A 13,430-nucleotide genomic window follows, 5' to 3' on the forward strand; every position below is an offset into this window, starting at 1 on the left:
AGTCTCTTCTGGAACAATTTAGTGAAATAGCACAGGTTGGTTCATTTTCATGTAACACTTGTGAAAGAGTGAAAGGCAGACAAATATTTGCATCTTGGGAGGTTTTCGACTCTTTTCCCTTCACAAAATAGATTTAAATTTTGGGGAAAAAAACTAAATATGTTTAATGTAGAACATTGAGTACACTTCCCACACACTTCAAAACATGATTTGTGCTTTACTGAACAAGAGCCCTAACTTATTCTCGGCTATCACCTCTACTAGTCTAGGCATAGGATAAAAAAACTGGTTATTTTACTAATGAGTGAAATGCACTGTTACTCACCCTACCAGTTCCTATAAGTTCAATAAATGTTGAATCCTGAGATTTCCAAATCAGTACTGCAGCAATTGGATCAACCTCCCACTGCTTGATAAAGAACCCATTTAGATCAAGTTGATGTTACTCAATAAGCAGGTAGGACAAAATTTTCAAATGCAGGAGCTTAAAATTGAAATCCATATTCAGTTGCCTAAATAATGTTGCCTGAATGCCTTTACTTGCTATTACCACTGTAGGACATGTGAGTTCTTTACATTCCTGGAAATTAGGGGTAGATGTCGTCTTGGTTTCTGACACTCAAGTTTGATGTTTCTGGACATAAGGTTTTGACTGCTTCATCTGTGCACAGCTGTAGCAGAGAGACTCTAACACAAATAGAATAAAAATATTTTTCACTGCTTATGCTTACACTTAGATGCGAGCCACAGCATTTGTAATGTCGTCTGTTTTTCATAATGTTCAGTTTAGAAAGTTGACATTTGATTAAACAGTTTGAATTTGCCAAAACATACATTTTAATCTTATGTTTAATACCACATTCTCAATTAAAAGCTTTAGAAAAAGACATTCAAAGTCTGCTGAAACCACAGTAAGCCCACAGACCTAACATATTAAATACATTTTTTGAAACTGTTGACTAATATTTTCTAATTCCCTCACTACTTCTAGTGGTGCACAGCCACACCATTACTACCAACAACCATCCGACATTTAAACAGCCAGTATGTTACGATTTTTACTAGATATCTTATACTTTTATATTTAGTATTTTCAACATTTTCCAATAGGGTTCTTAATACTACCAACACCAAAGGAAAGTTAGTACAGTTCATTTACAGTTATGAATCCTTCCCTTGATTTCTATCTTTACAGAAGCACACCAGTGCTGATAAACACCATGCTACAAAGAATGACATATCATTCCAGTCTAACTCTTATGAAAAAAGGACTACCAACAACAAGAACAAGACCACAAAGAGGTTTTAGGACAAAACAGTTCTTGTTTCATGCTCCTTATTTCCTTTCATTGGGTTTAACACTGGATTCAAAGTCACAAGTGTTGTGACTCTGTGGAGGTGACCTGAGCAATTTATAATGATCAACAGATAATACAGTCACTGAGAGCGAGTTATTTTGCAACTATCACTGTTTCCTAAATGGAGTCATCACACACCTGCTGAAAAGAAATATGTATTATTTCACACCCACAGAATGATAAGTGTATCCAGGTAATTAAATCATGTCATTGCTGTACCTGAAAAATGCTTATTTATAATTCTGTCTTGTCTGTAAGAAGAACTGAACTTCTTGTTAAGAGTTGAAAACAATTATGCCTAAGCTTTGCTTTTGCAAAAATCCTCTATGAAGAAAAAAGAAAATTACCAACAAAACTCACCAGTTTCTTCATCTATGCTGAATCTCCCCAGGCCACTGCCATCCCTGATGGAATACTGGATCTCTCCATCTCTTCCAGAGTCCTCATCTCGAGCAACAACTTGCAAAACACTTGTACCAATGCGGGAGTTTTCCTTTACAGATCCATTGACGGCAAAGTCAGGAAAATATGGGGTATAAAGATTTTCGTTAACATCCACCACTTCAACTTCCACAAAAGAAACAGAGGAGAGAGAAACCGGGCGTCCCTTGTCCTTTGCGCGGACGGTCAGGTTGTAGAACTGCTGCTTCTCATAATCGAGCTCTTTGTTCAAGCGGATGGCGCCACTCGCTTTGTCTATCTCAAACCTCCCATTGTAATCATTCACAAGCGAGTAACGGACTTGGCCTCCCAAGCCCAGATCTGGATCATGAGTTTCCAACCAAGCTATGACAGTGCCAACCGGCAGGTCCTCAAGGACCTTCACATTGTAGCTGGATGGTATAAACGCTGGAGAGCAATCGTTAACATCATCCAGAAAAACCTTCAGCGGCACAACAGAAAACTGCTGATGGCCACTCTCTGCTTTGTCCCTAGCCTCAATCTTCAGTGTGTAGTTTGCTTTTGCTTCCCGGTCTAGCTGATCTGCCACATACACCATTCCTGTGGAACTGTTGATAGCAAATTGCTGGATGTCCGTCAATACTGAGTAAGTTACTTCACCATTAGATCCCAGGTCTTTATCCCTGGCTTCTACCTGGATAATCTCTGTACCAAGACTTGTACTTTCTAAAATATTAACTGAGTAACTGTCCTGTAAAAAAATAGGCTTGTTATCATTTGCATCCTCCACGGTGACAGTCAACAGTCTCCATGCAGATTTCTGTGGATTACCTAAATCATAAATGGTAATATTAAGAATATAGAGCTCTCTTCTTTCACGGTCCAAGGGCATGAGAACATTAAGTATTCCCATCTCCATGTCAATGTTGAAACAACTATCCACATTACCATCAGAAATTGTATAAAGCACTCTTCCATTAAAGCCCGAGTCTGCATCGTAGGCTTTTATCCTCAGGATGGTGGCACCAATTGGCAGATCCTCTGAAACCTTTACATCAGTAGGGAAGGATTTGTCGAAATGCGGTGCCTGCCTGTTTACTGAATAAAAATCAAGAAAACCATCTTCCAAATTCAGCTTCACATTTGCTTTTGCCTTTTTGAGTAATTTTTCTGCTAGCTTCTGAGCAACTCTGGTTTCTCTACAGCTAAAGGTCTTTGAGGACACTTTGCCATGAACTACTGAAATATTAACAAACATAGCATCAGCAAAGTTCTCTCCATCAGTTGCTGTTATCTTAAGACCAAAATTGCTGTTCTTTATGCCAGAATTAATTAGAGATTTTTTAAGTTGCAGGACACCAGAGTCAGGATTTAAGTAAAAAATGCCAAGTTCATTTCCAGAGATTATTTTGTACTTTACCAGCTCTAACTCATCTATGTCTATTGCAGAAACAGCAGTGATGTGACCACCAACAGGAAAATCAGAAGAAATCACTCCCTGACAGGCTACTTTTTCAAAGAGGGGTTTGTTATCATTGACATTGCCTATGTATATGGTGACATTCACCTCACTTTCATGGCGGTAGGGAGAACCCCAGTCGGAAGCCCTCACAATGAACCTGTAGCTTTCTGGTGAGGACTCAAAATCCAGTTCTTCAGATGTGCTGATAACACCTGTAAACTGGTTTATTGTAAAAGGTAGTGAGTTCAGACTGGCAATACTGTATGTTATGTATCCATTTTCTCCCCTGTCTTTATCAACTGCTGAAACTGCCAAAACGCTAGATCCCACAGGGACACTTTCATTGACAAATGAGCTGTAGGAGAGCTGCTGGAACTCCGGAGTGTGATCGTTGGCATCTTCTAACCTGACAGTAACCCATGCTTTTAAATCACCACCTTTGCTCGTATATACTTCTAATTCATAGAGGTCCTTCTCAATGATTTTCAAAGGACGAGCAGTAGTAATAAGGCCTGTCTTGGGATTGATCTTAAAATACTCAGCTTCTTCACTTGGAAGTATTCTGTATTCCACACCCTGTGGCTCAGGCATCAGCTTAACTACTGCAACCACCACTCCAGGAGGTGAAAATTCACTGATCAAAACATCATATGCTTCCTTTTCAAACTTCATGGGGATACTTTCTTTCTTGGGACTAGCAATGTGGACTAGTTTGACCGCTGAAAATTTCTGAGGAGATCCTTTGTCCTTTGCTTGGAGAGTCAGGTTGTAACCATACGGGAAGCTGTCCCAATCAATAGGCTTTCTTTCTTTGATTTTGTACTCATTCATCCATTTACCTTCTTTAGTCAGAAAGAACTGTTCTAGTGGATCTCCAGCCACAATAGAAACAGATTCTATTTCTCCATTGGCTCCTTCATCTAGGTCATCAATGTTAACAACTGCATAGGTAGGTTCCTTGTCTGACGGGAAGGGAATATGGGTTACTACGTTTATTGTTGGGGCATGTTCATTGATACGTTCAATGTGAACATAAAGCTTGGCAGTGCTGCTTACGCCATTGTTTCCATAAAGCTTCATCCCACGGTCCACTGCCAAAATCTCAAGATCATATCTGTTTTTCTCATCGTAGTTTAACCGGCCACTTAAGGAGATAACACCACTCGTAGGATGAACTGAGAAGAGATCAACTTTATTTTTGAAGTAATAATAAAATTCACCATTGGACCCAATATCCGCATCTGTTGCGGTCACCTGTGCAATGCTAGTCCTTAGAGGAGTGCTTTCTGCTATCGTGACGGAGTAAGTGGTTGGTGAAAACAAAGGTCTTAGGTCATTCATATCCAAAACCTGGATGTTCACTTTTGTCCATGCTTCCAAGTCCTCTCCTCTGACAGACCCTTTTACCATCAATAAATAGTTGTCCTGGATTTCTCTGTTCAATATAGCAGAATTCCCACCTTTAGTCCTTATTCTGAGGAAGCAAAAGTCAGCAATGATGACTTCCTCTGCTTTAAAAAACCCCTCATCATCACCAGACACTATCCTGTACTTGATATCCCATGAAAGGTCAGCCAAGGTAATGCCCATTCTCGTCTGACTGTTGACATAGGTCCTGGCTGCAGAATTCTCGTACACTGTAGCATTGTAAGTGGAATGTGTGAAGTGAAAGCCAAGCGGGGCGGTCCCGTGAACTACCTGGCAAATGGAGGCCAGGAACTTGACAATCAGAAGGGCAAGGCATGACGGAGGTAGTCGTGAGCCTGACCAGCGGCCCATATTCACCTCCATCACATCATTCTTTCACCCTGTGGCAGAGAGAGAAAACAGGAACTAGTTGATCAAGAGATAAAACCTGTACTGTGAAGTGAGATGTCAAAATTACTTATTAAATTTACAATTAAAATAAAAACGATGTAATATTTATTCACCATACATTTATGGAAAACAGAAAGGGAGAGCACTGTACACACATATACAACCACACCAGTTTTGGTTATTTTTACACATGTGTGCACAGTATGTATGCATGTATATACACATACATGCACATATATTTAACTACATATATGTATGTATGTACACTTCTTTAACATAAAAAACCTCTGTGAGACCCTATCATATCTATACACATATACACACAATTCAGAATAATCAGAGTGAAAAAAAATTTAAATCAGACACACACATTTAAGTTTATAGAAAAGGATGAAACACACAGAAATTATGGGTTTTATTTATCAGAAGCTCCAATTAAGCCTAAATTTATTTGTTTTGTTTTCAGAGCATATTGGAGAACTCATTTTCAGTCCTAATGTTTGGAAAGGAGACAGGATTTTCATATGTAAGTCGCCTGTCAAATGTTACCCTTTTTTTTTATGGGAAGCTAAGAATGTTTGATGAAATTTGAGCCATTAGGAACAAGTAGAATAAAAAAGTCACTATGCAGCCATTACTTTAAATACAGATACCTTCAGAAAAATCAAAATTAAGGAAGAATTATAGCTAATTAAATGCAATTGCATACACATATACATATACATATGCAAACACATATCCAGATATTGAAAACAGGTAAAATACAATGAAGAAAATAAAACTGCTCAATGAAGCTTCCAGGTGAAGATTCAGGTTAAGAAAACAGCACAGCTGAGATAGCCCGTACGTAATGCTGCTCTTGCATATGTAGCCCAATGCACCTGTGATTATGGTCACCGAATACACTGGCTAACATACCCTAAATGAGGGCACGGACGAATATTTTTTTTCTGTAAGTCCAATAAATGCTGGGTACCACAACCATCCCAACCAAAGAAAGCTGAAGACCCGTTCCAACCTACTGTCTGTCCTGCTGCCAATGGGCCACCTTGACCAGTAAAGGTGTAAATGATCCTTGCTCAGATGGACTGAATTCCAGTTTACAGCACATTTCACTTTGGTAACCCACAGCAGAATTTGGCTACAAATAAAGCACACATCTCCATCACCATTGGTCTGTCTTAACCCGGTCTGCCACACTCAAGCCATTTCAAAGCACTGAGCGCCTTCCTACTGATTTCAAAAGGCTCATTATAAATGTAAATATTCAACTGCAATTAATAAGCAGCACGTGGGTAAGACTTGGAGTTCCACCACACAGTGCTGTTGTGGAACAGCCCCAGCACCTTGCATCAAGGATTTAAATTGCGAGGTTAAACAGAGACAGAGTAAGTGGAGACACTGGCTGCTGGAGGGTGCTGCAGAAGCTGGGAGCCAGGTCCTGCTTATTGCTTCCCACTGAAAGGAGAGGAAAGGAGCCTGAGGAAACTAGGCAGGTGCTCACAGCGAGGCAGTGTGAATAAGTTTCTTTGTTACAGAGTACCTACACTGCTACTTGTGAAAATCATAAAAATCAATTTTAAAAGGCAGTTATTGAAAGACCCGCTGCAGACACATGTTGTTCTCATTGTCATTTAAAAGCTGCTTGAAAATGTAGTTTTCTCCAAGCTAGAATACAGAATGAAAAAGGAAAGGGAAAAGTTGCTGATAATGACAGAGGTTAGTTTAAACTTCCAACATGATTTCAACACCCCCAAGGAGACTTACAAATTGCATGCAAGTTCTGGAATATGAATTCATGTTAGTTGTCACCTCCAATATAATGGAATGATTATTGCAGTTTTAGTACTAACGACGATCAATGTATTGCACTGATGTTGTAATGTCCACACACAACACCCGGTTTCCTGATCCCACAGTCTATATCCCATTGCTTAACAAATCGATCAGTTTGATCAGTTCTCCCAAGTGTTTGTCAATGCACTCATATTTCAATACACTTATTTTCACATGCATTTACACATTCTCCCCCTGCTTTGTTTCCTTTTCATTTTCTTTTCTATTAAAAAAAAAAACAACAAAAAACCAACCAACCAACCAACCAAAAAAAAAAAAACTCTTCAAGAAGAGTATCACCTAATGAACTTGCATTCCCCAGCAGCAGGCAAATCCCTACAGAACTCCATGTGGCAGTTCCTTTTCTGAATACGCCCACTCAATTATTGTGTACATATCATGTGAGTCCTATGATTAACATCGTGTCCCATATAGTTTATACATCAAAAAGGCACAATTTTCCAGTATGCTTTGGATACATGAGGGACCAGGTCTCCCCGTGCTCTCTCTGTGCTCAGATTGACCCCCAGGAGACCCAGGATGGAATTTTTCTAGTTCAGCTGGGAAATATTATTTTATTGTTGTTGCCATTTCATTCAGCTAAAAGATCAGCAGTAGCATCTTATTTCTAAGCACAGCAATCATTCATCAATTTAATCCACCAGTGTGAAAATATCAAAGTCCCTTATTTTCATGGGGCTTTATGTGATCACTTTGAGTATTGACACTTAAAGTTGCTGCTTCAGACTAGTGTGGAAGATGATGCTGGCTGTATTTTATACATATATATGTTCAATATACAGTACGCTGCCAAAGAAAAGCTAGGCAACAGGAATGAGAAATTCTAATGAGAGAGATACAACTCATGAAAAAATAAAGGGCTGGACCTCTTCTGTGATGTGCCATTATCGAAACACTCAACAGACAAATCACTGTATTGCTGCCTTTCACCAAGAGCACTTCAGCATCCTTCATCTATACTACAATAGCAGCCTCTCCCCACTGCTAAGAGCAAGTGAATTTTTGCTGGCTTACAACAGAGACTGATGTTATGTTTCCTATGAGCACTTAGACTTTTATCACAACAGTTCAGCAACTTCACTGAATGAATTAATTTTCTTATTCTTTGGAGTAAGGAACTTAATTGTCTTATCCTATTTATGTCTCATTTGGTGGTCTAGTTTCTCCTGTCCATAGTTCAGCCTGAGCTGATTTCCCTCCATCTTTCATGGTCATCAACATCGAGTTTCCAAGTCCACCATAACTGGAAATAGGTTTCCCTGTAAAATTCATACTTCGATGCCCATCTGCCAGGGCAGAGTTTGTATCCTTGGGTGTGGCAAACCTGAAAGGAAAGCTCTGTGATTAGGTGAACCTAATGAAAAAGTTATGTATATCCCAGGCAATATAACATGACAACCTTAAGCTCCTATTCCATTTATCTTTTTATTTTCAGAGAAAGCCAGGACTAAGACCTAATCTCAAATATACTGCTGCAAATCCAGTCATGTCAATAGTCTAGGGTTTTAGAGGGTCAGTGCAATCAAGATCAGTCCTGAAACACTAAATTCCACCAAAAACAACATTTGTATACATGTGCTATTGTATGCATGTTTTAGTTATGTATACACATGCAGACACAGACACAGTTTTGTATTTTTAGGTGGAATTTCATGGTCCGCACTGGAAAATTTGGACCTTCACATCAGGCAGCACTTTCAGAGTTTGATTTAATTTCAGATGTGGTATGCAGAGTTGTAGCAATCTCCTCATTGAACTTATTCATCTATCCATATATTTATATGGCTATCATCATTATATTTTATGAAAGTCCTGACAGATGAGCTATTAAACTGCCACTTGGACTACCCAAGAATGTTTTATTCATTTACTAAATTCCTTTCTTCTGGGATATTTGTTTTTAAGAGCTCATAACACATACATACTTAACACACAGGAAATGTAATGAGATAGGTTACAGAAACAAAGTACAAAGGACCCGCTGTAAATTAAGAGGTATTTCTTTAAAGGCACTTCTTGTCAAAAAATGTTATGGTTTCAAGTGAAGAGAAAGGCTGTGATTACTTCTGCTTGATTTTAAAACGTTTGAGCAGGAGTTACCAAAAAAAAAAAAATCCCCTGGTACTGCTCAACATGGTTACTATGAAGAAAAACAGAAAGAGGGAAAAAAGTAAGGAAAGGAAAAGGAAAAGGACAAGGACAATGTTTTCCAGGAGAAGAAAACTGCTCTATAACAAGAGCAGAGACTAAAGAAAAATATCTCCTTCTAACTACCCAAGGAGGTGAAAAAGTAACAAAAGTTATCTTGTGGAGTTCAGAATCTTTCCACTCTAGCTCTCATTAATACTCTGGCCTTGATGTGGGAATGAAGAAGTGGAAAAATAGAACAGTGTATCTTAATTTTAATACTCTTTAAAATAAACCTGAACATCATGCAGAACTCTATAATTTCAAATTCAGTTCACCACTCAAGTAATTTTCCTTTGCTCCTTGAATTACATGACCCAAACCTTGCAGAATAGCTGCAGGGACTTGTAGGTGGCTGGTGTTCCTTAGAGGAATTGAGAGAGATATGAGCATCTCTCCTTTTCCTCATCTTGGCTCTGGCAGTCTCCAGTCTGGGCTGCATCCAAACGTTACACCCCAAGAGACTGAGAAGGAAGACTCAAATCCCAGCAACTGCCAGGATTCCTGCACACCAAAAACGTGGCTCTAACTCAGTGCACAGATATGAAACAAGTGCTATGTGATCCTTTGTTTGATTCCTTCTCCCTAGGCTAATTCTTCTAATTCCAAAAATCTCCACACCATAAAATATTTGAAAAAGAAAACAATGCATATAGCTCTTGGATAAATACAAGCCATAAGGTCTTTTACAGAATATAAGGAATACAGCAGGCAAACTTCTTCAGCAAGCAGGAGGAATAAGCTTTTAGCAGGCCAGAATAGGAAAAAAAATGAGCTTTGTTCTCTCTCCCTACTTTCCCTCCAAGTCCAATTATACCTCATAAGAATTTTTCCAGTTGACCATTAGGTAAATTAATTCAGGCAATGTGACTAGCTAATAAAAGCCAACTACTTCAGAATTACTACAGGTCCTCTGAAAGAGAAGAGCAAAGAAACCAATCTGTGCTTTAACTTTCAGCTTCACCCAATGAAGGGTGAAGAATCCAATGAACCTCTTATGTAGCGGGTCCTCTGGGCTGTGAGAGGGAAAAACAGTTTCTCAACTTCAAATTATAAACTTCTGAGAGTCAAAGTATTTATGCATCTGTGTGTATGAGAAAAAAAGGGGTCAAGAAACCTTGACTTAAAGGTTTTCACCTTGATTAATATTTCTCTTGGAGAAGCTGGGAAAGGGAGGGTGCCTCCTCCCACAGGACAGGAGTGGTAACCTCATAGTATGGAAAAATACTACAATTTGAAATTGCCACTGCTTTCTCAGGAGTAGTCACAATTCTCTTTCAAAATGTAGCTATTTAAATTCTATTGAATAAGCAGCTTTACAGTAAATGAGGTATATTTGAAAATATAAAAGTGCCTTTTTAGGAGGCAGAAAAACAACATCACATGCACGTGAGGCATGTGTATGTAGTGAAGTCATGCACCTGCAGCAGGGCTTGATTTCTTTGAAAAGAAAGCTCTTGTTTTCTTTGAGAGTGACCTCAATCTTGCAAGTAACTCTTCCCTTTCACTCAAATATCAACACCCAGCATTGACAGCAGCCAATCTAGTCTTCCGGTCTAATCATCAAAACACAAAACCTATAAGCTTGTCACACAGGCAAATCCATGCAGCTGCATGAAACCTTGTATTCTCAGTACTCTTTTCTATCAGCAACAGCAATTTGACTACACAAAAACTTCTGCATGATCAGGTCATGAGGACCTGCAAAAAGGGTGCAATGAAGACTGCACAGCATTGTGACTGGTTTGCAGTTGTTACCTATTTAAGGCTTCCATCAAGATGCCTCAGTGATAGAAAAAAATGTTTTTCATAATCTGTTGACAATATTGTAACCAGGAGATGAAAGCCAAGTTTAAAGACCAAGGTGTCGATCTACCAGCAAAGCTCAGGCACAGACTAGAGACAGACATGGATTTCGTACTCTCCTCTCATTACACAAGCAATATCACTAGCATGTTGTTAAAAGAATAGTGAATAAGGGATAAAACCACGTTTAAACAACACTTCCTCTTGCCAGACAACTATAATTCACACAGCTAGGAAAACACATGGCATGACTCTTGGGGATGGTCCTGTGCAGGGCTGGAAGCTAGACTCAATGATACTTGTGGGTCCCAATTCTGCATATTCTGTGATTCTGTGATTCTGAGAAAGGCTAACACTTTACTGGCCAGGACAAGAAATCAGAATGTAGAATAAGAATTTAGAATTTGTGCTATACAGAATTGAATTAAAGATGTGTGTTCAAGTATAGGCAGAAGGGGGAAAAACCTTACTAACACTGACAGATTTACAGCAGGGGATATATTCATGGAGCTACCCGTTCCCCAATGAGCACAAAGATCTGCTTTTCCATACATATGATTATATTATGATGTGTTTATCCCAAAAAGAGAAGATGAAGACAAAATGATAATTTCTGCAGAGTAAGCCCTTGCAAGAGACAGTGCTATAAATCCTAACCTTTCTCAGAGCTGCAAATCCTCCCGCTGCCTGCATGTCATTCTGCACAGGAGAAAGGGCACTCAGCATGTAGCAAGTGTAATTCAGGCTGTCCCTAGGAAGTGAAGATTTAGCCACCCGGCCATATGTTATGAATAACATTGTTTTGCTAGCAGGTGCTGGGGATTTTTTCCATACAACACCAATTTTTGTCAAGTATCAGTTCATCAGCAAATGCTTCCATTTGCAAGCAGGAGCCAGGCATCATTTGTCTTCCCCAGGATAAGGTGCAAAGGGTCTGTTGAACTCTCCCTTTCCCCTCGAGGATGAAACATGGCTTGGGGAAATAGTAGGGGGGGAGAGGGGAGGAATAATTTGCCGCCATGTGAGATCTGTCAAAAGTGAATTCCTGTGAGCCACCTTACAAGGGATTTGAGCTTGTCCGTTGGTGGTCTGCCCCCAGGGAAACAAAGGCTGATATCCAGTTTTCATGCTTTGTATATCTCAAATCCCCCCTGGCTCCTGCTTCTTAATCACTGTAAAATGGGGACGCTTTGGGGTAGTTTCAAAATGAGCCAGTTATTTTCATGGGGGCTTCCTTACGAAATACACTTAAGGGTACTATTTCTTGCTTATTTGGCCTTCTTTTTTTCCCCTAATGTTTCACTCATAAATCCAAGGCGCCCCGGCTTGAAAGCCTTTTCAAGGTGCAATGTCAACATCAAAAATCCAGCACTGGTGAGTCCCATTCCTCTCACTGCGGGTCTTTCCCCAGTTCTCCCTTCATCACACATCAATTTCGATCCCCTGCAGACAGCCAGCTCTTTACCGAGCTGCACCTCTGATCCTCAGGGGCAAGAGCTCTGCTCACACATCCAGAGGCTGCTAAGGACCAGGAGCAGGACCACAGCCTGCCATGGAGTACTTTCCAACTGCATACAGTGGGACTTGAGCAGTGATTCAACTGGGCTCTTTGCAAACTTTCTCCTTACTGTAATGCAAGTAACAGATACAATTGAGACCAGAGAGTCTTTTGTACAAAACCCTAGAGCAATCTGAATCTCAGCTTTTTAATATACCTGGTGAAACACGGCAATGAAATAAGCACTTTGAGAGCTGCAGTGCAGCACCAATGTGAATGTGATGTTCCTGCAGCCAAAAGAGCATCTTCCACATTTCCCACACAAAGGTCAGTTCCTACCCTGCACTCTCTTCCATGGCTGTTTTCCTGCAAACTCCTGCTAGTCCCAGTCTCTGCCAGTTGCTGCCTCCAGTCTGCTCTGTGTTTGGGATACTGCACATACTCCTTCTGACAGCTTGCATAGGCTTATATAAACTATCTGGATATAGTTTATAGCAAGAAAGAAGTCTATGAGATTTACAACTACTGTTTCCAGTGCCATAATAGGTATGTAGGTATAAGGACTGCAGTAAGCTGTTACTCTCAGAGGAAAAAAATACTATATATCTTCCTCAGAACTCAGTGTGTGGAGGTAGGGCAGCTCAAATGGTCCAGACCTTTATGTGTGTTCAAGTCTAGGCAAATATATGGGCAAATGGAGGGTGATTGAAAAAAAGGGACGCATATACAAAAGCGTCTTTGCAGCTGACAGCTCCATGTAAAACACACAACATAAAATGAAGATTAGGGGAAAAGACTGTCAGGTTGGACTAGATTATATTTAAAGGTCCCTTCCAACCCAAACCATTCCATGACTCTATGATTATGAGATGCCAAATCAAAATAATGACAGCCCAGTAAAGACTTTACAAAGGGATTGTGGGATATAAAGCATTTTACTCCATGCCAAAAAAGACATATGGATGCATCCAGGTGCCATTAAGAGAAAAACAAAACAGAACCCACAATTAAACACAACAACCATTTGAGAAATACCTAAATC

At 39.7% G+C, this 13,430-nt stretch overlaps 1 protein-coding gene across 11 annotated transcripts in view; it reads right to left on the reverse strand.

Annotated features, from left to right (window-relative positions):
* FAT3 (FAT atypical cadherin 3) overlaps positions 1–13,430 on the reverse strand; it is a 407,022-nt gene that overhangs the window by 312,208 nt on the left and 81,384 nt on the right. For all 11 annotated transcript variants that reach the window (XR_005563057.1, XM_027750637.2, XM_027750635.2 and 8 more), the window contains one exon: positions 1,719–5,030. Coding sequence is in view for 10 of the 11 variants with exons in the window: in XM_027750637.2 (XP_027606438.1) it covers positions 1,719–5,013 (3,295 nt within the window). In the remaining variant the exon portion in view is untranslated. The remainder of the gene's footprint in view (positions 1–1,718; positions 5,031–13,430) is intronic.

The sequence above is a fragment of the Pipra filicauda genome, unplaced genomic scaffold (genome assembly GCF_003945595.2).
Source record: "Pipra filicauda isolate LSUMZ 115617 unplaced genomic scaffold, ASM394559v2 scaffold184_size3518187_pilon, whole genome shotgun sequence".
In the NCBI taxonomy this organism is placed as follows: Eukaryota; Metazoa; Chordata; class Aves; order Passeriformes; family Pipridae; genus Pipra; species Pipra filicauda.